This window comes from Macaca mulatta, chromosome 2, assembly GCF_049350105.2.
Source record: "Macaca mulatta isolate MMU2019108-1 chromosome 2, T2T-MMU8v2.0, whole genome shotgun sequence".
NCBI classification, from domain to species: Eukaryota; Metazoa; Chordata; class Mammalia; order Primates; family Cercopithecidae; genus Macaca; species Macaca mulatta.
The window spans coordinates 32,988,324-33,014,638 of record NC_133407.1 but is presented as its reverse complement, the minus strand read 5'-3'; the positions used below and the strand labels follow the sequence as shown (position 1 = coordinate 33,014,638).

The following is a 26,315-nucleotide window of genomic DNA, read 5'->3' as shown; positions in this document are numbered from 1 at the left end:
TTCTGTCTGCTCTGGCACTTTACTCAAATTTAATCAAATAGACAGTGAGAGTCATTCTGTGTCACTGGTTGCAGCTATGAAGGGTTTCTCTGATGGGTAGCAGAATGAGATGGTCTGGGGTTGGGGTGGGAAGTGAGAGGGGTGGAATTTGGCCAGGCTTGGCAGCCCCTGGAAGAAGTCTGAATGCCTGGCAGTAGCAGGCTCCTGCTCCTGAACAAAGAAGTTGACAGAAAGGGCGAGGTTACTACTGTCACCATCGAGACGGCAGCACCCTCACTGTCCACCTGCATTGAGATGGCAGCACCCTTGCTGTCCACCTGGGTATCAGTGGCCACTGAAGTGCACTGCTGGTCCCCCGTCCCTAGGAGCGCATGCACACACATGCATGTGGAGCACAGACGCCCATGTGACACTCACAGAACAGTGCGGACCATACCTTCCTTCCTGGTCGGCCAAGCTCCCCCTATGGACGGAGAAGACAGGTAAGGAGAGGCTGCTTTGGAAGAGATGTTCTCGAAGCAGAAGGCTTAGTAGAGTTGATGACTGGGCATGGCCATGTGGTTCAGCTGCTTGGCTGCTGCTCACGGCCCCACTGCCATGTCAGTGGGCTACGTCAAAATACACCAGTGGTATCTCATAGGTGCTGCAGCAGCTCAGCCATCATGACGCCCAGCCTCCCACACCAAGGCACATGTTTGGAAATCTCAACTAGGAAATTCTCAGTGGGATGCCCAGAAAACAGGCTGGAATTACCAAGAAAAGAAGGGTTGAAGAAAGTAGTGGTTCAGTTCATACCTTTTCTCCCTTTGGTCCTGTCTTGCCAGGAAGCCCCGGTGGACCCTAATCAATCAAGATAAAAAAGTGAAGAAAGTATATATCAGTCCGAAACTGTATGGGTGGGGAGGCTCTTGGTGCACTGGGCTCCTACAGCAGCAACCTCACTCTCTGGGAAGATGTAGGATTCCAGGGACCCATGGAGGCTCTTCCTGTGCCCTCCAGCCCAGTCCCCTCCTCTGTTCTTCCTCCTGTTTAGCTTTTTCTGAGCTGTGTTTCCAGTGGCTCCATGGTTGCAATGCTCACATATCTACTCTCTGTGGTTTTAATTTTCTCCCTGTAACTCTTTGTTTGCCTAAAACATCCCAAGTGCTTGTTGAGAGCAACCAAAGTGTCTTGAATAAATCCCACTTGCTAAAAACAAGAGGCTTCATCACCTCTCATGTCTTTTCAGTTACTCTTGCCAAACTTTCCTGGGGGCCTGACAAGAGACAAGTTAAGTTTTGCACATAGCAGCAGCTGCCACCTTGGAAATTCCCATGGTCAATTTGTGGGTACTAGGTGCCAAATAATTTTTGCCTTTCTTCAGCAGGAAAAAAATCTTCTTTTTTAAGACACTAAGAATGTTGGCAAGTAAAGAGTGCATTTTTGTCCATTGAAGAGGAGCCGACTCCAGCTCAGGGACCCTACAACTCACTGCATCAAAGCTTTGCACATCCACAGCCAGAATGTGCCTGCAAAATGCTCAGTCAGCTATTTTCCATATTCTCCAAAACAGCAGAGAAGAACTTCATCAAAATTCCCCAGGCTCCCACAGCACCCCCAGGATCTGCAGGTGAACATGCAAAATGCAAAGCCTGTTTGAAACATGATTTTTTATTTTATTTTTTATTATACTTTAAGTTCTAGGGTACACGTGCACAATGTGCAGGTTTGTGACATATGTATACATGTGCCATGCTGGTGTGCTGCACCTATTAACCCGTCATTTACATTAGGTATATCTCCTAATGCTATCCTTCCCCCCTCCCCCAACCCCACGACAGGCCCCAGTGTGTGATGTTCCCCTTCCTGTGTCCAAGTGTTCTCATTGTTCAATTCCCACCTATGAGCGAGAACATACGGTGTTTGGTTTTCTGTCCTTGCGATAGTTTGCTCAGAATATAGGTTTCCAGCTTCATCCATGTCCCTACAAAGGACACGAACTCATCCTTTTTTATGGCTGCATAGTATTCCATGGTGTATATGTGCCACATTTTCTTAAACCAGTCTATCATTGATGGACATTTGGATTGGTTCCAAGTCTTTGCTATTATGAATAGTGCTGCAATAAACATATGTGTGCATGTGTCTTTATAGCAGCATGATTTATAGTCCTTTGGGTGTATACCCAGTAATGGGATGGCTGGGTTGAATGGTATTTCTAGTTCTAGATCCTTGAGGAATCGCCACACTGTCTTCCACAATGGTTGAACTAGTTTACAGTCCCACCAACAGTGTAAAAGTGTTCCTATTTCTCCACATCCTCTCCAGTACCTGTTGTTTCCTGACTTTTTAATGATTGCCATTCTAACTGGTGTGAGATGGTATCTCATTGTGGTTTTGATTTGCATTTGTCTGATGGCCAGTGATGAGCATTTTTTCACGTGGCTGTTGGCTGCACAAATGTCTTCTTTTGAGAAGTGTCTGTTCATATCCTTCACTACTTTTTGATGGGGTTGTTTGATTTTTTTCTTGCAAATTTGTTTAAGTTCTTTGTAGATTATGGATATTAGCCCTTTGTCTGATAGGTAGATTGTAAAATTTTCTCCCATTCTGTAGGTTGTCTGTTCACTCTGATGGTAGTTTCTTTTGCTGTGCAGAAGCTCTTTAATTAGATCCCATTTGTCAATTTTGGCTTTTGTTGCCATTGCTTTTGGTTTTTAGACATGAAGTCCTTGCCTATGCCTATGTCCTGAATGGTATTGCCTAGGTTTTCTTCTTGAAAAGAAGGGCTTTTATGGTTTCAGGTCTAACATTTAAGTCTTTAATCTATCTTGAATTAATTTTTGTATAAGGTGTAAGGAAGGGATCGTTTCAGCTTTCTACATACGGCTAGCCAGTTTTCCCAGCACCATTTATTAAATAGGGAATCCTTTCCCCATTTCTTGTTTTTGTCAGGTTTGTCAAAGATGAGATGGTTGTAGATGTGTGGTATTATTTTTGAGGGCTCTGTTCTTTTCCATTGGTCTATATATCTGTTTTGGTACCACACCATGCTGTTTTGGTTACTGCAGCCTTGTAGTATAGTTTGAAGTCAGGTAGTGCGATGCCTCCAGCTTTGTTCTTTTGGCTTAGGATTGTCTTGGCAATGTGGGCTCTTTTTTGGTTCCATATGAACTTTAAAGTAGTTTTTTCCAATTCTGTGAAGAAAGTCATTGGTAGCTTGATGGGGATGGCATTGAATCTATAAATCACCTTGGGCAGTATGACCATTTTCATGATATTGATTCTTCCTATCCATGAGCATGGAATGTTCTTCAATTTGTTTGTGACCTCTTTTATTTCGTTGAGCAGTGGTTTGTAGTTCTCCTTGAAGAGGTCCTTCACATCCCTTGTAAGGTGGATTCCTAGGTATTTTATTCTCTTTGAAGCAATTGTGAAGGGGAGTTTACTCATAATTTGGCTCTCTGTTTGTCTGTTATTGGTGTATAGGAATGCTTGTAATTTTTGCACATTGATTTTGTATCCTGAGACTTTGCTGAAGTCGCTTACCAGCTTAAGGAGATTTTGGGCTGAGATGATGGGATTTTCTAAATATAAAATAATGTCATCTGCAAACAGGGACAATTTGACTTCCTGTCTTCCTAATTGAATGCCCTTTATTTCTTTCTCCTGCCTGATTGCCCTGGCCAGAACTTCCAACACTATGTTGAATAGGAGTAGTGAGAGAGGGCATCCCTGTCTTGCACCAGTTTTCAAAGGGAATGCTTCCAGTTTTGGCCCATTCAGTATGATATTGGCTGTGAGTTTGTCATTAATAGTTCTTATTATTTTGAGATACATCCCCTCAATACCTAGTTTACTGAGAGTTTTTAGCATGAAGGGCTGTTAAATTTTGTCAAAGGATTTTTCTGCATCTATTGAGATAATCATGTGGTTTTTGTCTTTGGTTCTGTTTATATGACGGATTATGATTATTGATTTGCATATGTTGAACCAGCATTGCATCCCAGGGATGAAGCCCACGTGACCATGGTAGATAAGCTTTTCGATGTGCTGCTGGATTCGGTTTGCCAGTATTTTATTGAGGATTTTTGCATCGATGTTCATCAGGGATATTGATCTAAAATTCTCTTTTTTTGTTGTGTCTCTGCCAGGCTTTGGTATCAGGATGATGTTGGCCTCATAAAATGAGTTAGGGAGGATTCCCTCTTTTTCTATTGATTGGAATAGTTTCAGAAGAAATGGTACCAGGTCCTCTTTGTAACTCTGGTAGAATTTGGCTATGAATCCGTCTGGTCCTGGACTTTTTTTGGTTGGTAGGCTATTAATTATTGCCTCAATTTCAGAGCCTGTTATTGTTCTCTTCAGGGATTCAACTTCTTCCTGGTTTAGTCTTGGGAGGGTGTATGTGTCCAGGAATTTATCCATTTCTTCTAGATTTTCTAGTTTATTTGCATAGAGGTGTTTATAGTATTCTCTAATGGTAGTTTGTATTTTTGTGGGATTGGTGGTGATATCCCCTTTATCGTTCTTTATTGCATCTATTTGATTCTTCTCTCTATTCTTCTTTATTAGTCTTGCTAGTGCTCTATCAATTTTGTTGATCTTTTCAAAAAACCAGCTCCTGATTCGCTGATTTTTTGAAGGTTGTTTTTTTGTGTCTCTATCTCCTTCAGTTCTGCTCTGATCTTAGTTATTTCTTGCCTTCTGCTAGCTTTTGAATGTGTTTGCTCTTGCTCCTCTACTTTCATGATGTTAGGGTGTCAGTTTTAGATCTTTCCTGCTTTCTCTTGTGGGCATTTAGTGCTATAAATTTCCCTCTACACACTGCTTTAAATGTGTCCCAGAGATTCTGGTATGTTGTGTGTTTGTTCTCATTGGTTTCAAAGAACATCATTATTTCTGCCTTCATTTCATTATGTACCCAGTAGTCATTCAGGAGCAGGTTGTTCAGTTGCCATGCAGTTGAGTGGTTTTGATTGAGTTTCTTAATCCTGAGTTCTAGTTTGATTGTACTGTGGTCTCAGAGACAGTTTGTTATAATTTCTGTTCTTTTACATTTGCTGAGGAGTGCTTTACTTCAAACTATGTGGTCAATTTTGGAATAAGTGCAATGTGGAGCTGAGAATGTATATTCTGTTGATTTGGGGTGGAGAGTTCTGTAGATGTCTATTAAGTCTGCTTGGTGCAGAGCTGAGTTCAATTCCTGGATATTCTTGTTAACTTTCTGTCTCGTTGATCTGTCTAATGTTGACAGTGGGGTGTTAAAGTCTTCTGTTATTATTGTGTGGGAGTCTAAGTCTCTTTGTAGGTCTCTAAGGACTTACTTTATGAATCTGGGTGCTCCTGTATTGGGTGCATATATATTTAGGATAGTTAGCTCTTCTTGTTGAATTGATCCCTTTACCATTATGTAACGGCCTTCTTTGTCTGTTTTGATATTTGTTGGTTTAAAGTCTGTTTTATCAGAGACTAGGATTGCAATCCCTGCTTTTTTTTTGGTTTGTTTTCCATTTGCTTGGTAGATCTTCCTCCATCCCTTTATTTTGAGCCTATGTGTGTCTCTGCATGTGAGATGGGTCTCCTGAATACAGCAAACTGATGGGTCTTGACTCTTTATCCAATTTGCCAGTCTGTGTCTTTTAATTGGAGCATTTAGCCCATTTACATTTAAGGTTAATATTGTTATTAACCTTAATATTAATATTAATATGTGTGAATTTGATCCTCTCATTATGATGTTAGCTGGTTATTTTGCTCATTAGTTGATGCGGTTTATTCATAGTGTTGATGGTCTTTACAGTTTGGTATGATTTTGTGGTGGCTGATACCAGTTGTTCCTTTCCATGTTTAGTGCTTCCTTCAGGAGCTCTTGTAAGGCAGGCCTGGTGGTGACAAAATCTCTCAGCATTTGTTTGTCTGTAAAGGATTTTATTTCTCCTTCACTGATGAAGCTTAGTTTGGCTGGATATGAAATTCTGGGTTGAAAATTCTTTTCTTTAAGATTGTTGAATATTGGCTCCCACTCTCTTCTGGCTTGTAGAGTTTCTGCCAAGAGATCTGCTGTTAGTCTGATGGGCTTTCCTTTGTGGGTAACCTGACCTTTCTCTCTGGCTGCCCTTAACATTTTTTTCTTGATTTCAACTTTGGCGAATCTGACAATTAAGTGTCTTGGAGTTGCTCTTCTCAAGGAGCATCTTTGTGGCATTCTCTGTATTTCCTGAATTTGAATGTTGGCCTGCCTTGCTAGGATGGGGAAGTTCTCCTGGACAATATCCTGAAGAGTGTTTTCCAACTTGGTTCCATTCTCCCTGTCACTCTCAGGTACACCAATCAGACATAGATTTGGTCTCTTCACATAGTCCCATATTTCTTGGAGGCTTTGTTCATTTCTTTTTACTCTTTTTCTCTAAACTTCTCTTCTCGCTTCATTTCATTCATTTGACTTCAATCACTGATACCCTTTCTTCCACTTGATTGAATTGGCTACTGAAGCTTGTGCATGCGTCATGTAGTTCTCGTGTCATGGTTTTCAGCTCCATCAGGTCATTTAAGGTCTTCTCTATGCTGTTTATTCTAGTTAGCCATTCATCTAATCTTTTTTCAAGGTTTTTAGCATCTTTGCGATGGGTTCGAACATCCTCCTTTAGCTCAGAGTAGTTTATTATTACCAATCGTCTGAAGCCTTCTTCTCTCAACTCGTCAAAGTCATTCTCCGTCAGGCTTTGTCCCATTGCTAGCGAGGAACTGCATTCCTTTGGAGGAGAAGAGGTGCTCTGATTTTTAGAATGTTCAGCTTTTCTGCTCTGGTTTCTCCCCATCTTTGTGGTTTTATCTACCTTTGGTCTTTGATGACGGTGATGTACAGATGGGATTTTGGTGTGGATGTCCTTTCTGTTTGTTAGTTTTCCTTCTAACAGTCAGGACCCTCAGCTGCAGGTCTGTTGGAGTTTGCTGGAGGTCCACTCCAGATCCTGTTTGCCTGGGTATCACCAGCAGAGGCTGCAAAACAGCAGAATGGCAAATGTTGCTGCCTGATCCTTCCTCTGGAAGCTTCATTTCAGAGGGGCACCCAGCTGTATGAGGTGTCAGTCAGCCCCTACTGGGAGGTGTCTCCCAGTTAGGCTACTTGGAGGTCAGGGACTCACTCGAGGAGGTAGTCTGTCCGTTCTCAGATCTCAAACTCCATGCTGGGAGAACCACTACTCTCTTCAAAACTCAGTTGGAAATGCAGAAATCACCCATCTTCTGCATCACTCATGCTGGGAGCTGTAGACTGGAGCTGTTCCTATTTAGCCATCTTGGAACCTCCCTCCCTGAAATATGATTTCTATAAAACTTGTCCAAATAACAACAGCTCCCCTCAGCCAGTGGTTCCCAAGTCTATCAGCATATTACAATTCTTTGGAGATGTTTGAAAAATCCCAAAGCCCAGGCCCCAACCCAGCCCAATTAAATAACAACCTCAGGCTGGGTGGGGTGGCTTATGCCTATAATCTCAGCACTGTGGGAGGCCAATGTGGGAGGATTGCTTGAGCCCAGGAGTTTGAGACCAACCTGGTCAATGTGGTGAGACCCTGTCTCTACAAAATATTAAGAAATTAGCCAGGCATGATGGCATGTGCACCTGTGGTCCCACCTCCTGTGGGAGGCTGATATAGGAGGCTCACTTAAGCCTGGGAAGTGGAGGCTGCAGTTAGCTGCGATCAAGTCACTGCACTCTAACCTAGGTGGCACAGTGAGACCCTCTCTCTAATAATAATAATGATAATAATAATAAATACCAATCTCAGGGGAGGAGGAACAAGCATTGGTAATTTTTGAAGCTCCCCCAGGGAATTGTAATGTGTAGATAAGTTTGAGAACCACTATCTTTGGTTTCTTCACCTTCTATTTTTGGATAGGGAAGAGGGGGGTTTTCATTCCATTCTCTTGATTCTTCCAAACCTTAGTCCTTTCTGTTTCTTGAAGTGGACTAGAACTATTTCACAAGGTCATTGTACACTAGCTCATTGCCTCTCCAACTTTAATGTGCAGATGACTCACTCCGTTCACTTGGTGGAGGGGCGGTATCTTGTTAGAATGCAGATTCTGATAGAATGAATTTGTCAGGGGGATGAGATTCTGCATTTCTAACCAGCTTCCTATATGATACCAATGTTGCTGGTTCACAGACCTCACTTTGAGTAGGGACAGCATCCACACTGTGTTCTAAGGACATGAAGGTGGCTACACAGGACCCTGCAGTTGGGCAACACAGCCTCCAGGTGCTTCAAAGGGGATTGCACGAGGTTACAGATGTGTGTGACCAGAGAGCCACTGTCCTGAGGTCAGCAGAAAGTCCCCCTTTTCTTTTCTATATTCCATGGGTTCTAGCATGCCTGAGACCTGTTAGAGTAGACTGGCTGAAGGTGGGAAGATAGAAATGCACCTCGAAAGATTCTCATCTTGCTTTTCTGCAGGCTTCCCAGCTTCTCTGTGTCAGCCTCTGGCCAACTCTGGGTTCAAAGTCCTGTTTTCTTTCTTGTATCCAACAAGTAATTATGGAGAACCTATCCCGACCCCGTGCACTGTTGTAGACGGGCAATATAATAGTGAGCGAGATGGACAATGTCTCTGTTCCCACAGACCAAGGCTTGACACACGTTTTCTTTAGAAGGTTACATTGTCAGTATCTTAGGCTTTGTGGGTCACATTTGGTCTCTGTCACAACTACTCAACTCTGCCTTTGTCGTGCAAAAGCAGCCACAGACAATAAAACTTCAACATTTTATTGAAACTTTGCTGCAGGATTTGATCCACAGATATAGTTTGCCAACCCCTGCCATTGAGCTTACGTTTTACAGAGGGGAGACCAGGAACAGAAAAACAAATAAGAACATCATAATAGGATGATAAAATCATGCAGAGAATTAAAATAGGTCATTGTGGCAGAGAGTGATTGTGGTGGTGGGTGCGGGCAGGAGACTACTTTAGACTAAGTGGTTGAGTGGGTGGTAGAAGAAGGCACTTCTAAGGAGGTGGCATGGAAGCTGAGTACTGAGTGGCCAACAGGAGCTGGCCATGATCAAAACCAGAAAGAAGAACATTCCAAACAGCAGGGACCACAAGTGCAAAGGCCCTGTGGCTAAAGCAAGTTTGGAGTGTTTGAGAACGTGAGAGATGGTCACTGTGTCTGAGTCAAGGAGACAATGGAGGTAGGAAGTGACGTAGGAGATACAGGCTGGAGTCCCCTCCTGTGGAGCTTTGTAATCCAGGTGAGCCTTCAAGTGTCCGGAAGCCACACGAGGGTTTACCCAGGTGGGTGATGTCATTTTTATGCCCCCTGCATGGGAAGGCACCTGGGGAAGTAACTGCTCCTTACACCTTCTTTCTCCTCCCCATGGAAGGCTCAGGCCCAGCTGTCCCTCACCGATGGAGCACCCTCTTGGAGGCAGGCCACAGGGCCAGGAGTCTGTGGGGTGGGGTTTCTGGAGGGTACCCTTGTGTGTCTAGAAATCCTTTCTCCAGCATTTTGCCTATTTCTCACTCTCCCCTTTAGCTTTGGTGGGCAGGGGCGGGCTACTTGGTAGCAACACCTGGGGGCCCAGTGAGGCAGGAAACAATCTCCTCTGCGCCTCCACTTCCCTGTGCTGAACACAGGCAGCTCTGGTCCACAGGACGGGTCAATGGTTACAAAAGGGGCACCATCATCAAGCGTTTGTCTGATTGTAACTAATAAAAACCATATCCATAGAGGTAGCATCCTCATTTGATTCCCCCAAAATTCAGTACTGTAGGGACAATTATTATCCCCATTGCATAGATGAGGAAATCAAGGTCGGGAGGCCAGAATTTACCTAGCAAAGAGCCAGTGTTCTAACCATGTGGCTTTGGAGCAGGAAGTTAGCGAGAGAAGGAAAAACAGCTTTGTATCACATGAGAAGGAGCAGACACTAAGAGGCTCTGTGCAGTGGGCTTTCCTGTTCTAAACAGAAGACAGCAAGAGGGGTCCGGTAGAGTGTACCAACCTGGGGGCCGGGAGGCCCAGGGGAGCCTAGCGAGCCTTGCATGCACGGGGACTGCGAGGTCTCCAGTTCCAGGATGAGATTCTTCATGTCTGGGGAGAGAAGCTTCAGTACAAAGCAACACAGAGTTAGAGGTCAGGCGTAGGGGACAGAGGAAGGGTCACCATCCTGGACACAGACCTGCTCTGGGTTCAGGTCTCTAAGCCTGGCAGTTCCCTGACACCCCAATGACTGCCCCAAGAAGATGACATCTTGGGCTACCAGTTTCTGTTCTCTCATCTGCTCTTGAGACAAATCTGGCTTGTGTGAATTACAGACAAATTGCAGCCACTTTGGATAGAGTTAGGAAGCTCATTTCAGGGGCCTCTATCCAATGTCTAGGTTGGCATGTCCAGTGGAAACATAACTAACGTGAGCCACCAGTAAGAGCAACATTGTAATTTTAAATTGTCTAGTAGTCACATTTTTACCTTTCAAGAAGCTAAAAAGAAAAAAGTGAAATTAATTTTAATAATATACTTTATTTAACCCAACAAAACCCAAATATTATCATTTTAACATATATTCAATATTAGAAAGTGAACTAATGAGATAGTTTACATTCTTTTTTCATACTAATTCTTTCAAAATCCAGTGTGTATTTTACACTTACAGCACATCTCAACTTGAACTAGCCACACTGCAAGTGCCAGAGAGCTACATACGGCTAGTGGCTCCTGAATTGGACAGCACAGGAGAAGCAGTGTTGGGAAAGAGCTGAGAATCCCAAGTTCTCAGAATGCTCTGGCTGCTGCCTTCTAGGCCAGTTTCCCGAATCTTGTTCTTTTCCTCACCTTGTCCTTTCTTTCCAAATTCTGCTCCCTGTCACACCTCAGTGTGGCTACAGGAGAACTATTTCCTGAGTCACCTCATGGAAATGGTCTGTGTTAGACACGGACTGCAGAAGGGAATTTCATAAACACTTGGGAAGAAGAAAAACAGAAGGGGAAATTCCATATTTGAGCAGCTGATGGGAACCCAGGAAGTTATATTATAAATTCACCTCCTGGTTTTTGAGAAGATGAGAAACTTTGCCAAATCCAATTCCTGCCGAGAAGAATCTCCCTCCCTCCATCATTTATTTAAGATATTTGGAGAATGGACACACCCCAGGAACTGCAAAATGTCCATTCCAGGGCTCAACCTCTGGGTGACCGTGGAGGGTTGAGGCTCTCACAAGATTCCGGAGGCAGCTCAGGTGGAGTGGGGCAGGCAGGCGGGGCTGTGTGGTGTGCAAATGAGTAGCCTGCACTTTTTTTTTCCTCTCATAAATCCCAAAGTACTCACCGGACTTCGGCCACCTCTGAAGAATGGTGGTGGAAACAGTGGTGGTGGAGGGGGTGTCAGCAGGCAGCATGCTTTGTGGCCACCACGCTTCTTCTGATCCAGGCCAGGAAGGGCTGTTCAGAGAAAACTGCTGCTCGTTAGCATGTGGTCAGTGCTGGGGCCTCTGTCACACCCACCGTGCCCAGGGAAGACCCATCCTGCCACCCCAGACTTCCAAATCCTAATTTCTAGCCTGTTGGATGTGGGTGGGCCTCCTGTCGGCTACTTGACATAGCAATTATGCCCTTGCCCTTGCCTTTGCTGGATTAAAATGGTTCATAAAGAAGCAGATAACTTGTCTGGACACTGTGACCATTATAAGGTTCATTTCTCCTTCCTCAGATACTGACTTGTTACTTTGTAGATGTAGCAGGAAATGTAAAGTTCAAACAGACTCATCATAATGCCCTCAGAAGTTGAGGAGAAGAAAGTGCTTGCTAACGACTTTAATATTGTACTCAGAAGGAAATTGTTCAGACAGGGAGGCAGCCAGGGCCAGTGGCAGCATTACTTACAGGACACCCGCACCCATGATTTAAAACACATATATTGACTCTAGACTTTACAAACACATTCACGTGTCACTCATGTCACTGGAGAATTACGGTTTAATGTCTCAGTATATGGGTAGCCTAATCCACAGTGTCGGGAAATGAAGGGAGGGCCCTGAACCTTTGTAGCTTTATTTTTACAAAAAGTCTCATCCATGTTCAATGTTAGTAAATGTTCAATGTTGAAGTATGCCTTACAAAAAGTACACAGATCAATAAGTTACAGCCCAATAAATCTCCACAAGGTGGACGAATCCTAGAAACCGGCACCCAGGTCAACAAACAGCATCCCCCAGCACCCAGAAGCTCCTTCAAGCTCCAATCTCTGCACCCCTTCCCATCCTGAATTTTAACACCAGAGATTCATTTTGACTAACCTTGCACTTTATGTAAATGGACTCATACAATACGAACTCCTGTCTTTGGTTTCTCTTTCTTAACATGTTGTCTATGGGAATCATCTAGGTTGTTGTTTATCATTGTTACTGCTGAATAGAGTCCCAATGAGCGACTATATCACAACCTGCTCATCCATTCTGCTGAACACTGCTGATGTTCATTGGGTTGATACAACTATACATCCACCAGAATGGCTAAAATGAAAAGGACAGAATATAAGAAATGTGGCAAGGATGTGGAACAACCACAACTATCACACATTAGCTGGCCAGAATGTAAACCGATGCAACCTCTTTGGAAAATTGCTTGTTATCTTCTATTAAAGCTGAACATAGACATACACTTTAGCCCAGCAATTTCACTCCTAGGTTTCTACCAATAGAAAAGTGGGTGTATCCGGAATCATGATTGCAAGTGATCTTTAAAATTTCAGGTTCTGACTCCAAGCTTGAATCTCCTCCCCAGTATCTCTGAATGATGTGCATTGGCCAGGACCATATATGTGTTCTCTGGTGTTTGCCCTGAGACAGCCCTGATTTGTGTCCCTAACTAATGAATCCAGTGGGAGTTACTGCAAATGTTTCAAGATAAACTTTTTAGTTAAGAGCCAGCTTGAATGGTTATAGTTTTATTTTTATACCAACAAGTAAAAATTTCTCTTGAAATGGCCCTGAAAAAAAAATGGGTGTGTTTTCGCCAAAATGTATGCACTAAAATGTTCATAGCAGCAATATCCATAATCACCCAAAGCTATGCTTTTTCAGTTCTCAGTTTTGGTGTCACGATGTACCTTCGCTTCCACCCCTTCACAATACCTCTGACCTCACAGAACACGCGCGCCAGGTTGACCACCACATGCTCTCAGCCTTGAACCCACTTTTCTGTCTGGGTTTCCAGGGGCCAGCATCTGCCAACCATCTCCACTTTGTGCTCCAGGACCTGCCTCAGACACTAGACAAGGGCTGAGTGCTCCCCAGAAGTCGCCAGGTCACGCGGTGTCCACAGGAATGGTGGCTCTGTGCACACACACTTCCTAGCACCTTTGATGATGGAGCATTCCACTGGCCTGTGCCAAAGGCCCTCAGCCCTCTCAGGCCCAATGCGACCTTTTATGGGAAATATTGTGTAAAGACACCTTTATTATCTGGAAATGAAATTCATAAATAATACAGCACACTGACACACGATTTAAAAAATCAATATCGTGCTCTTAATTCTACATAAAAGAAAAATATAAGAAAGTGATTTATGGGCCAGGCGTGGTGGCTAATGCCTGTAATCCCAGTACTTTGGGAAGCCGAGGCGGGCAGATCACGAGGTCAAGAGATGGAGACCATCCTGGTCAACATGGTGAAACCCCATCTCTACTAAAAATACAAAAATTAGCTGAGCATGGTGGCGTGTGCCTGTAGTCCTAGCTACTCAGGAGGCTGAGGCAGGAGAATTGCTTGAACCTGGGAGGTGGAGGTTGCAGTGAGCTGAGATTACTCCAACCTGGCAACAGAGCGAGACTCCATCTCAAAAAATAAAAGAAAAAAAGAAAGAAAGAAAGAAAAAAAAAGTGACTTATGATACAAAAGTAAACATTTTGATTATAAGTGGTCAGACACAATATTAGAATACATAATGCTGTAGTTTGATGCTTGCACTTATGTGAAATCACAGTGAATGCAACAGCTCAAATACAGATTATGGTATTGGCAACTCCCATGCTACAAGGAATGTGTCCACCATGTGATGTGATTTTCTGAAATCATAAATAACACTGGGTAAAATTCCCAACTAGACAAAGCACAACCATTACTCTGTAATTGTAGTCTTAGAAAACTCAATTTATATTACAACAGTGCTTTAAAAATGCTGTGTAAAAGAGAATTCAGTTATAGAATGAGGTAATTATATATAGGTATGAATGTTCCTTGGGACATTTCAAAGCCATGTAGGATGTGGGACAATTCTGTCTCACCCTTTGCAAGATAGCTCTCACTCCTGACCCAGCTCAACAAACACAGTGGTGCTACCCATCCCGGCCTTTGAAACAACTAAAAATACCTTGAAAATTTCCACAATGGCCCCAATGAAAACTGTTGGCCTATCTAATGCTTGGTGCTTAGCTTGGTCACAAAAAGTTCCATAGAACCCAACACCCAACACCAAAGCAGCATCCATTCTAGGTCATACAAGTTAACGAGGGACTGAAGGAATTCACAAAAACAGGAACAACAGGTGGCCACCAGCTGGGATGGACCTGGCCATCTTTTGGGAAAGATGGAACTCGTGCTAATTCTGGAAGAGCAAGGAGAATTCAGACAGGAAGTCTTCCAGACCACAAAAATATCTGGGGAAGTCACGGGTACTTGAGCGAGGCCTTGAAGGGCCAGCTGGGGAGGTGGATGATGGAAGGAGGGGAGGCTCCCCGGGGAGCGGGAGGAATGGCAGGAGAGAGACCGTGTTCCATTCAGGGCTACTTGGATTGTGAGAAGCAGAGCTTCCCTCACGTGGGCTCTGGGGAAAAAGGAGATTTATCGTAAAGTTAACAACTGTCAGAAAGAGCTGGAGCCAGTGAGTCAATGGAGCATGACACTGTCCTGGTATTTCTCTTACCTTCCTCCATCCCCCGCCCCCCATCTCCCTTTTTATGCTTCTTTCTGCGCATCTGATCCATTCCATCTTCTCTGGCGTCTTCACGCCCATCTTCCCATGACGGCTGACCCAGTCTTGCCTCACCTCTTTTACCTCCCCCATCTGTTTTGTCTGGAACATCCCCTTGTGGGTCTTAGTTCAAACATCCACCACAGGGAATCTGTTTGCCCAGCCAGGTGACAGGTCATGGGGGGAGCTGAGCAGAGCCTGCCCTGTACTGGGCTCAGATCCAGTCGTTAGCAGGATCTCAGGGTCTGTCACCAGCTCAACAGAGGAGTTTCTCCTGAAGAAGGCAAGGCAGACAGGTGCTCCAAAATATGTCAAACAGGCCAGGCGTAGTGGCTCACGCCTGTAATCCCAACACTTTGGGAGGCTGAGGTGGGCAGATCACTTAAGGTCAGGAGTTCAAGAACAGCCTGACCAAATGGTGAAACCCCATCTCTACTGAAAATACAAAAATTTGCTGGGCGTGGTGGCACACGCTTGTAATCCCAGCTACTCGGGAGGCTGAGGCAGGAGAATCGCTTGAACTTGGGAGGCAGAGGTTGCAGTGAGCTGAGATTGTGCTATTGCACTCCAGTCCAGGCAAGAGTGAAACTCCATCTCAAACAAACAAACAAACAAACAAACAAACAAAAAACGTTAAACACAGCACAGAGGCAAGACACTTTAAGGTGGTCGCCTAATGAAGAGGAGGAACAGTGGGTGTTGGGGTCAGGATGCAGGGAAAGCTGGAAAGTTAATTTGGGGCTAGATCATGCCGTTTTGGATACCCCACAAAGGGGTTTAATATTTTTTTTTTTTTTGAGACTGAGTCTTGCTCTATCGCCCAGGCTGGAGTGCAGTGGTGCGATCTCGGCTCATTGCAAACTCAGCCTCCTGGGTTCATGCCATTCTCCTGCCTCAGCCTCCTGAGTGGCTGGGACTACAGGCGCCCGCCGCCGCGCCCGGCTAATTTTATGTATTTTTAGTAGAGACAGGGTTTCCCCGTGTTAGCCAGGATGGTCTCCATCTCCCGACGTCGTGATCCGCCCGCCTCGGCCTCCCAAAGTGCTGGGATTACAGATGTGAGCCACCGCACCCGGCTGGGTTTAAGCTTTAATCGGAAAGTCGTAGGAAGCCACGGCAGGTGCAGGGTAAAGGAGTAACAGGATCAAAATGGTGCTGGAGAACACTGTGTGCAGGGAAGGTGCAGGTGTGTGGAGGACAGTCTTGGAGAATGGGAGCATACAGCAGGGCACGGGAAAGGAAGGGAGGGACTGATGCAGAGAAACTGGGGACCAACGTGTTGCAGGAGGGAAAGAGCAGGGAGAATCAAGGGTGGTTTTGAAGTTGCAGGGGACCCGGGGCAACAATGGTCAGAGTTTGAGAAAGAAAAGTCACAGCAGGCACTAGTTTATGAGTATTAGACATTTATTCATTTGAGCACACTCTGCCAGGCACTGGGCCAGGCCTTGTGGGACGCAGAAAGTACCTAAATGGCATCTGTAGTTGGAAAGGCTTGCAGAGCCCAGAGGCCTGCTGCTTATACCCCACTCCCTGCCCTTCCATAAGCAGTCCATCAAGAAGTGTTCAGGTGTTGCCTCTAACAGGAAGCTTTCCTTGACTTCCCAGGCCAAGATTGAGTGGCCCTGCTATATTTTTCTCTGGTTTTACCCCTATGCTAGGTTTTCTCCAAGGGGAAAAACTATTTCCTTGTATCCCTCTGACCAAACTGTGCTTTCTGGGAGAGCAGGAGCCAGCTTTTATCCTCAGGGTCTAGCACTGTATCTCACATACACTAGACACTCCACAAACATTTGCTGAATTAATAGTGACAAACACCACATGCAAGGCACCATTTAAGTGATTCACACATATAAATTCACCTAATCCTCACAGCAACCCTAAAAGCTAGGTACTACTTTTGTTATCATCATCTCCATTTTACAGATCTAGTAACTGAGGCAAAGAGGTTAAGCAATTTGTCCGAAGTCATATAGCTAGTAAGTGACAGAGCCAGGCAGTCTAGTTCCAGAGCCCTTTCTCTTGAGCTCTACACCATGACTGCATGTGGTAGAAATGAAGGTCCCATAACAACAACTTGGGGCTAAAGCATCAGTGACCTCCAAGCAAAGGCTTCAGGGAACCAAGCTGGGTTTACTGACTCACTGCAAAGAGGTAGAACACACACGAGAAGGAACCGTGGGGCATCTCAGTTAGAGGATGCTGGGAAGGACTGATCCTAGGGTTGGGCTCTTGCTAGGTGATTGAGCGGACACTATGAGGAAATGAAGTATGGCTTCACTCTGAATTGGATGCCATCAGGAAGAAAGGGTCATTCTATAATTGAGTATCTTAATTCACATCTAGAAGAAGAGAGTGGAGCAAGACTAAAGCTGTGATTGGTTTTTTAAACAGCAGTAATCACTCATATTAGCAAGGACAGGAGAATGTTTAGTCATTTTTGTGGTTGGATGATAGTCCTGTTTTCGTCTATGTTCAGTTGTGATTGAGTGATTCTTATTTTCGTCTCGATCCATCACAGGGTGACCCTGTCTGATGATGGTGTTCTGTGACATCGCTTCTGTGTTGCAAAACACCAGGCTGAGCTCTGAGTGTCAGGGCAGCTCCAGCTGCCATGGGCTACTTTTCTCAGTGGTAAAATAATACAGATACATTGTTCCAGAACTTGACATTAATGCCAATGTATTCCTCTTCAACTTCTCCAAGTTTCCTAGAGGGTTGAGTAGCTAGGAGTGGGCAGCTTCAGTTGTAGGGTGGAGGAGGCTGGCAGGCTCACACCAATCCCAGAATGTTTTAAAGGTCCCCTGGCTACAGTTTCTCCTTTGCTTGTCTTTTGCCTCAGCACACAGCTAAGGGCTGAGGCTGCAGTGTTCCAAAATCACCTGGGAAGCTGGCAGGCCCACACTGCTAATATGCATTCATCACCATTATTTTTCCAGACCATATATGGCCTCCAGTGCCTTCCTTCACCCAGCACCCTGTGTGGTCTTCCACTGATGAAGGACCTTGTATCATTTAAAGCAATCACTTCTCTCCTTTCTTCCTGGAAACTGGAGACCTCTTCAGTGACCACAAATTATCAGCTGCATTTCTGGCTGAGGCCTCTGCATTGTTCAGCTCCCCCACCCTATTCCCCTCACCCTTTCCCCCTTGACCCACTTTCTTCCCAGCAGGGGAAGGCCATCTATTTCTGCCCTCCCCTGACTCCCTGGAGCTGTTTGTTTTTAGGAGCCTAGTTTATTTACAGCTCATTCCTGCTCAGAATATTTCCATCAGGTGGACGTGTAGGGAGCAGCTTCCCCCTCCCTCCTCCCTCCCAGTCAACTAAGCCAGGACTTCACATGTCTATTTTGGTGTCATCCGAGTGGCCTGTGGGTCTGTATCATGGACCATCTCTGTAGAATCGTGTCTGAGCTCAGGCTCCAGTCTGGAAAAGCCCCGGAAGGCTCCGTTGTATTGAAAGCAATCCTGTGCGTACCTCCGTGGAGCCGCAGAAACCCGGGTGCAGTACGTGGCTCAGCACCAGGCAGCTGCCTTGGAAACGTCAACCACCACGGAACTTCAGGACCTCATGCCCCAACTTAAAGACATCAAGGTCATGTTGTATGTGGCCAGTGCATTGCCAAATTCTGCGTAACTGTTTAATGCAGGCTTTGGGCAAGTGTTTGGGGCTTCTGCTGTTGATGATGCTGATTTTACCCTTTGGACTCAATACCCGTTCTTGAAAAGGAGACTTTCTCCTGTTTCATTTCAAGAAACTGAGGCACATCTTTGGAAAGAGATTCTCTCCAATTTACTCTTGGAAAGACATGAATTTGAATCAAAGAGTGTTAAGTCCGGGTGCAAGTGGCCATGTGAGCCAGTACAACTGGCTTACTCAATCTGAAACTTAGTTTCCTCATCTGTACCACAAGGAGTTTTGTCCGAATCATCTCCAAAGTCCTTTAGTCTTTTTTGTTTTTTTTTTTGAGACGAAGTCTCACAATGTTGCTCAGGCTCGAGTGCAGTGGTGCGTTCTCGGCCCACTGAAACCTCCGCCTCCCGGGTTCAAGCCACTCTCGTACCTCAGTCTCCTGAGTAGCTGGGATTATAGGCCTGTGCCACCATGCCTGGCTAATTTTTGTATTTTTAGTAGACACAGGGTTTTGTCATGTTGGCCAGGCTGGTCTCGAACTCCTGACCTCAGGTGATCCGCCTGCCTTAGCCTCTTAAAGTGTTGGGATTACAGGCGTGAGCCACTGCACCTGGCCTCCTTTAGTCCCTTTTTAAGATAAGTATGACACCAGAACCACCACTGTGTCCATCTTCATCTCCCCTCTTGCAAGGCCAGCCCCACAATAGGTTACTGGAAACAGCATTTTCCATTTCTGCCTTCTGTTTTTTCATCAAGTAGCCTTCCCTCCCACCCCCTCAACCCAACAAATGTGTCATTAGAAACTGCCAAAGGAAAGAACTGACATAAGCATCCTGCCTCAGCAGGTTGGGAGAATTACAAGTGCAGTCACATAACTGTTCCACACCTGCCTGTCCAGCTGGTGGACTAGTCAGCTTTTTACTTCCTCCTCCTCCTTTGGGGCCTTTCCCTGCCTGTGGGAACTTGCATGAGAGAGAGAGACCCAAGAGAAGAGAGAAAGCCAAGGGTATATGCTTTATGACATCTTGGAGTGCTTTGACTTTATTGTAGTGAGTTGAGTCTCAGCTACAGTAAAGTTCTTACATTAACTGAATACAATTTGCCCAAAATTCCCCCCGATTCACTTGTTCCAGAGAAGGCTGAACCCTACAATTTTCCTTCAATCCCCACAACAAACCTTGAGAAACAAATTCTGATCCTAAAAGTTGCACATAATTTGAACTTCTCTGAAAGAACATGGTAGAGTTTGCCTTCTGCTGTATGCCCCCGAGCAGGCAAAGATGCAGCCTGCAAAGAACAATTTGGTGGTTTGGTGGCTGTGCCTCTGAGCCACATTACCCAAGGCAGTCCACTCAAGAGTGATGCAGAGTGTCTCAGCCACCCAACGCCAGCGGGGGCCCAGACCACAGAGCACAATTTTACTTCCAAGCCAAGGTACCAGCTGCCAGCCCGCCAGCCTGAAGTCAAGGTCACAAGAGGGACACAGACAAGTGCACACACCCGTGAGCAAGTACGCCAGGTCCCCACCAACTCTACTGTGAAACGCCTTTGCATTGCAATTTCAACACTGGCCGAGCAGTTTAAAATTTAAAGGCTTTCACAATGAGAAACAGCCCTGTGAAAGAAAAAAAAACTTAAAAAAATTTAAAGGCTACTGAAACCTCCTAGTACAGTCTGCTTTCCAAGAGTCTTTTTTCCAAAACAATGCATGTGCATCTGCGTGCACACCCACATGCACACACAACTCACCCAAGCAGCCTGCCGAGTAACAGAGCAGTCCTGAAATGATGAGCAGATGAGCGAGGCTGAATGATGAGCCCGTCATTGTGAGGCAAGGCCCAAAGCGGACTGGCCAGGGAACACTAGCCGGAGACAGGCTGAGATTCGTCACGCCTCCGAGTGCTCCCAGTGCCTGGCCTGTTTGGCATTAGGGGTGGGAGTTGGCCAATCCCTGCTCTGATGTTGTTTCTGCCCCAGATGCCAGGGGTCTGGGGCCAGCTCCTGGGAGCAGCAATGGGTAGGCAGCCCTGCTCCAGCTGCCCATGAACACTGCTGTAGGGGAGGCCTGGAGTACAAGAGTGCCTTCAGCCCAGGGGAGGACATAAGGTTGGGAGCCTGGGGATACTTAGCCCCTGCAAGCCAAGAGGAAATGGAGAGCAGTCAGTCAAACAGGCTGCTTTTCATTTGGCTCAAAAACCGCCTTGTCAATACTGCTCTGGTAAGCCTCAAAGTCAACCCCCACCGAGACTGTCCAAAGGGAGCCTGCCCTCCTCTGCTTCAGGGAAGACCTTCGTGGCCAGGGGTCTCAGCTCTCATCCCATCTGGGTCAAAGTGTTGCTGACAAAGCTAAACGTAACCAAAACAACAACAACAACAACGAAACCACAAACAAACAAAATATATAGATTTCCAGAGGGCATGTGGGCAAGTCTTTTTGCATGAAGCCTGCCTATAACATAATAAGGTGGCATATACCAGTTACACATTTAAATCTATCTGGTTCTTTATAGGCACACCCAGTGCACAAGCATGGACACACAATATTTTAGATTATAAAAGACAAGATCATTATTATACTACTTAGCAATAAGCAGTGTTGTTTTAATCAGCTTAGTAAAGACCATAAGCTATAGCAGGAGTCAGCAAAGTTTTGCTATAAAGGGCCACACAGTAAATATTTAGGCTTTGTGGGTCACACAGTCTCTGTTACAACCTCACTTTGCCATTGTACAGGAAAGCAGCCATCGACAATACATAAAGGAATGAGTGTGGCCATGTTTTATAAAAGTTTATACAAAAATAGGAGGCAGGCTGGATTTGGCCCACAGGCTGTAGCTTGCCAAGCCCTACACTATAAACTTCGAAAGAAAGGACACTTACGTCCATTCATTCATTCATTTACTGTTTTAGTCATTCAGAAACACAGTAAGTACCAAATTGTGGAAGATACAATGACTAGACACAGTTCCTGCCCTTGGAATGTGTTGTTCAGTTTCATGGGAAGAGTACTGGCCTTGGAGTCATCCAAGTTGGGCTTAAGTCCTGGTTTTGCCACTTAGTAGCTGAGTGACCTTGAGGAAGTTATTCATTCTTTTGGAGTCTAAGCTTTCTTACTTGTAAAGTGGGCATGCAAAGCCGACTTTAATAATTTGTTGTGAGAATTAGAGCTACAGCTTTTGGAATTCCTGGCACAGAATAAGGGCTCTCTTATCGACATATTCTTGGATAACTGTTGTATAAGGCAAAAAAGAAGAGTGGCTAACATAGGGCAGGGATGCCTGAAGGGCTTTATAGAAGGAAGAAATGGGTAACAGTTGAGGGGGAGCGGGTCCAAGTGAGATATCAAGGAAGGATTCCTGGAAGAGGTGGCATTTCAGCTGATACTTGAAAGCAGAGGTTTGCTGTGTCAAGATGGGAGGAGTGGGAGGTGAGGCTTAGGCTGTGTTCCTTCTCTGGGGAATTCCCCTTTGTCCTTCTCAGAAACTGGGTCTGAGACCTCAGAGAAAGTAGCAATAAGGTCAGGGAGTCCTCAGTCCTGAGTCCTAGAGAGTTGCAGAAATATCTGCATCACATTTTCCCAACTTTCTCTATTCTCAGTCATATTCTTACAGCCCTTCATTTTTCAAATTTCATTTCACAAACCTTCAGAGATGGAAGTTTTGCCACTTTTCACACCAAAAGCACTTTTTTCTTTAACCACATGGCATCAAACTTTTTCTAAAAAGGTTGACATATGTAAACCACTCAGCTGTACTTTGTTTCATTATTGTAAAAACAAAAGTAGCTGGACTAGATGATTGCTGGGGTCCTGTCCAACTTAGCAGGTGTTGAATCTCTATTTGAACCTAATGGTTCAGGCTCACGAATATCTTCTGCCTCTTCTCTGTGTTTCTCTCCTTCTGCCGCTGTCTTTTCTGTCTCTGTCTTACTCTCTCTGTCTCTGTGTCTGTCTGTCTATAACTTTGTCTCATCCTCTGGCATCGTCTCTGTCTTCCCAAGCACGTACCATTGAATTTAAGTCAAATTTCTGGATGTATGCTCAACTACTTTTAACTGCTCTCCAGCCAAGTGTGCCAGACCGGGATGAAGAGCCCTGGTCTTTAGCCCTGGCACTAACTCACCGTGTGACCTAAGTCAACCCATTTCCCCTGTGGGTCTGGATTTTTCTAGATGTACAATGAAAGCCTTGGACCAGATGAGCTCTAACCCCTTCCCAGCTTTGGCATCTACCACGGTCTGTGATTCCTGAGACATCGATGGTTCCCAGACAGGGGTGAAGGATCTCCCCTCTTCCCCCTTAGTGAGCAATCTTTGCCCTCAAGTTCCCTCAGGTGCCTTAGCCTGGCACCAGTTCACCATGGCAGAGCTTCCTGCAAAATCTAATTCACAATACAAGTTTCCGGGGCCTTCCTGCAGCTGTCAGCAGGTGTCACATTCACAGTATTTTGTCTTAATTACAGCTCTGGGATTTATCAGCCAGGCTAGAGACCTCTTCTGGAATACGACATCCCTGGGAGCTGTTCCAGGCGCTCCTGTCCCTGCTGCTGCCACACAGAGGCCCGTTCCCTGCTGATGGGGCCAAAATTGATTCTGCTTTGCGTGCTCCTCATGCTGTGTCTCCCACCACTACCGCACAGAGAGCCTGTGCAGCACAGATAACTCCCACACCCTTCCCAGGGACCCACAGGCAAAGACTGTCTGAGGCAGTGCCAAGGCTCCCACCAGCGTGGAGCACTTCACGTCTGCTGTCCCATCCCAGAACCCTGGTGGACAGAGAAATAGGTAGGAGGACCCAAGTTCTACCTTCCCACCGACAACCATTCCCTCCTTGGCCAAGCTTTGGTCAGGTTCCCCTGAGCCCTCTTCTTGACTAGGCCTTGAACGTGGGCTTCCGTGTCCATCCTTGCAGAGTCCAGTTACAGCCAGAATCTTGATAAGTCAGTTTAGAGAGAATCCCCCACCCTTGAGAACTGATCATCCTGGTCTGCCTTCAGCAAGAATCCTGTTAAGTTGGTTCAGTCAAAATCCCCCTATCATGATGTCTCCTCTTAGTAGTTTTTAATCCACTGACCCACCCAACCTGCTTTTTGGCTATAAATCCCCACTTGTCCTTGTAATGGAGCTAAGGTTGATCTCTGTGTCCTATTACAATAGTCTTTAAACCTATTGCAATGGTCTTGGATAAAGTCTTCCTTACCATTTTAACCAGTGTCAGAATAATTTTTTCTTTGATCTCACCTCTAGATCCAATGGTTTTGTTTACTCAGGAGAGTCTTGTAAAAGACTGACCTCTGGGGGACAAAGAGTCTTCATCTCATCTGCTAACTTGGACTGATTTTTTTTTTTTTTTTGAGATGGAGTTTTGCTCTTGTTGCTTAGGCTGGAGTGCAATGACATGATCTTGGTTCACTGCAACCTCTGCCTCTTGGATTCAAGCGATTCTCCTGCCTCAGCCTCCCGAGTAGCTGGGATTACAGGCACCTGCCACCACACCTGGCTAATTTTTTGTATTTTTAGTAGAGACAAGGTTTCACCATGTTGCCCAGGCTGGGCTTGAACTCATGACCTCAGGTTATCCACCTCCCTCAGCCTCCCAAAGTGCTGGGATTACAGACATGAGCCACCATGCCCAGCCTTTTATAAATTTTTTTTTTTAAATAAAGTCCCCCTCTGTCACCCAGGCTGCAGTGCCGCAGCGCGATCCTGGCTCGCTGCAACCTCCACCTTCTGGGTTCAAGAGATTCTAGTGCCTCAGACTCTGGAGTACCCAGAATTACAGGAAAAACACCATGCCTGGCTGTTTTTTGCATTTTTAGTAGAGACGGGGTTTCGCCATACTGCCCAGGCTGGTCTTGAACTCCTGGCCTCCTGTGATCTGCCCACCTTGGCCTCCCAAACTGCCAAGATTACAGGCGTGAGCCACCACGCCCAGCCTAACTTGCGCTGATTAATACAGGTTTCCTGGAATGCTGTGTTAAGAAGGACTCTGAGGAAAGAGGGCCATGACTTGTTAGTATCATCCTCCCCGAGATGAGAGGAAGGAGCATTGCCTGCGCTGCATACTTGCAGACTCTTGTTTGGCAAAACCCACATCATGAAATGACAATGACCCAGGCTCAGCATTTCCCAGGCATTATTGCATTTAACCCTCACAGCTGATTATCCCCATTTTAGAGAGGAGAAAATGACTCTTGGAGAAGCTAAGTCACTTGATCTGGACCACATAGCTAGTACAGAATTGGAGTTAGAGTTCCAAAGGCACCTTGCACACAGCCCTAGGAGGAGGTGCCTTCCTGTGGTCATCTGACCCTGACCCTTGGTGATGGCTCACTGGTTCCCAACCACTTCCAACCTTCCTCCTGTCCTCACTGCTCTGGTCAAGGGGGGTGAGTTTCCCGGGCTAGCTGGCTGCCTCTTCTACTAACTCCCAGCCACTGATTTCCCATCAGAGGACCTCCTCTGAGTTGGGGCTGTGTGGAAAGGCTAACATTCCCCCCAAAATGTGTGCTCCCTCTTCCATAGGCCAGAGTGATCCCTGTGAAGTAGCTGCATTTCCCAGCCCTCTGCAGTTTAGAAAGGTGGGGGCATGTCATTATTCTTGCCAATGATTCTGCCTGGGTATACAGACTCAATTCCTGGGGGACAGTGGAGCCATGGGATGGAAAGGGCCTGCACCCCTGAATGCCAGAATGGAGGTGCACTGCCCCCAACCAGGGACACTGGTCAGTTAGGTGAGCAAAAAATAAATTTTGATTAGGATAAGCCACTAAAATGCTACATGTTATAGCAGATAGCATTGCCCTAACTCAGTTGTGAGGTGCCAACAATGGGAGACATTCCTTGATGTTCCCCACTCAATCCTTTGATCCCCGCAACAGCCCCACAAGGTACATATTAGTACTGTCATCCTCTTTTTCAGGTAAGGCTCAGGGAGATTAAGGGATGCACCCAAGGTCAAACGCAACAGTTACCAGCACACAGTGGAGATCCTCCACCGCCACCACCACCTAGAGAGAATGAGCAGGACACCTCAGAAGAAATGGCACCCAAAGGAGTCAGAAGCGTTGCCTCAGCCAGCTAAGGTTGGAACCACTTACCAATGCCCAGAATCACGTCTTTCTAATCAAACCCAATGACTGTTCATCTCTGGGTTTCAGTTTCCTGGTTTGTAAACTCCCATGAGTAAATAATCTCTGCTTATCCCAAACACAGACAGGGTTCAATCAGGTGTGCCGGTGGTCTTCAATCAAACATGGGTTTACCTCCCCTATTCTGTTCTCCAAAGTGAGTGACAAATCTGCAACTCACTTGAAGTCCATCAATAAAAAGATGAATAAACAGATATATGATAGAGCAATCACAGCAAAATGATAGCCAGTGCAGATTTGATGCGGTGCATGATTCGTTTTCTAGGGCTGGGGTAACAAAGTACCACAGACTGGATGGCTTAAACAACAGAGACTTGTTTCTCATAGGTCTTGAGGCTGGAAGGCCAAAACCCAGGTGTGGCAAGTTTGTTTTCCCCTGAGGCCTCTCTCCTTGGCTTGGGCATGGCCACCTGCTTGCCATGTCCTCACATGGCCTCTCTTCTGCCCGCATCCCTCGTGTCTCTTTGTGTGTTCAGATTTCCTCTTCTTATAAGAACACCAGTCAAGTTGGATTAGTGCCCACTCTAATGGCCTTATCTTAATCACTTTTATAAAGATCTCATCTCCAAATACAGTCATATTC

The 26,315-nt window shown here is 45.6% G+C and overlaps 1 protein-coding gene across 10 annotated transcripts in view; it reads right to left on the bottom strand.

The window, feature by feature from the left end:
• COLQ (collagen like tail subunit of asymmetric acetylcholinesterase) overlaps nucleotides 1-26,315 on the bottom strand; it is a 72,081-nt gene that overhangs the window by 27,508 nt on the left and 18,258 nt on the right. For 2 of the 10 annotated variants that reach the window (XR_013413554.1, XM_015132224.3), the window contains exons 2-5: nucleotides 11,313-11,425; nucleotides 9,990-10,091; nucleotides 796-840; nucleotides 437-463 (exon numbers count right to left, since the gene is read on the bottom strand). Coding sequence is in view for 9 of the 10 variants with exons in the window: in XM_015132224.3 (XP_014987710.2) it covers nucleotides 437-463; nucleotides 796-840; nucleotides 9,990-10,091; nucleotides 11,313-11,425 (287 nt within the window). In the remaining variant the exon portion in view is untranslated. Of the gene's footprint in view, nucleotides 1-436; nucleotides 464-795; nucleotides 841-9,989; nucleotides 10,092-11,312; nucleotides 11,440-12,279; nucleotides 12,498-20,333; nucleotides 22,235-26,315 lie in introns of those variants that run through there. The other 8 variants (XM_077991434.1, XM_077991435.1, XM_077991433.1 and 5 more) reach the window with 6 other exon arrangements.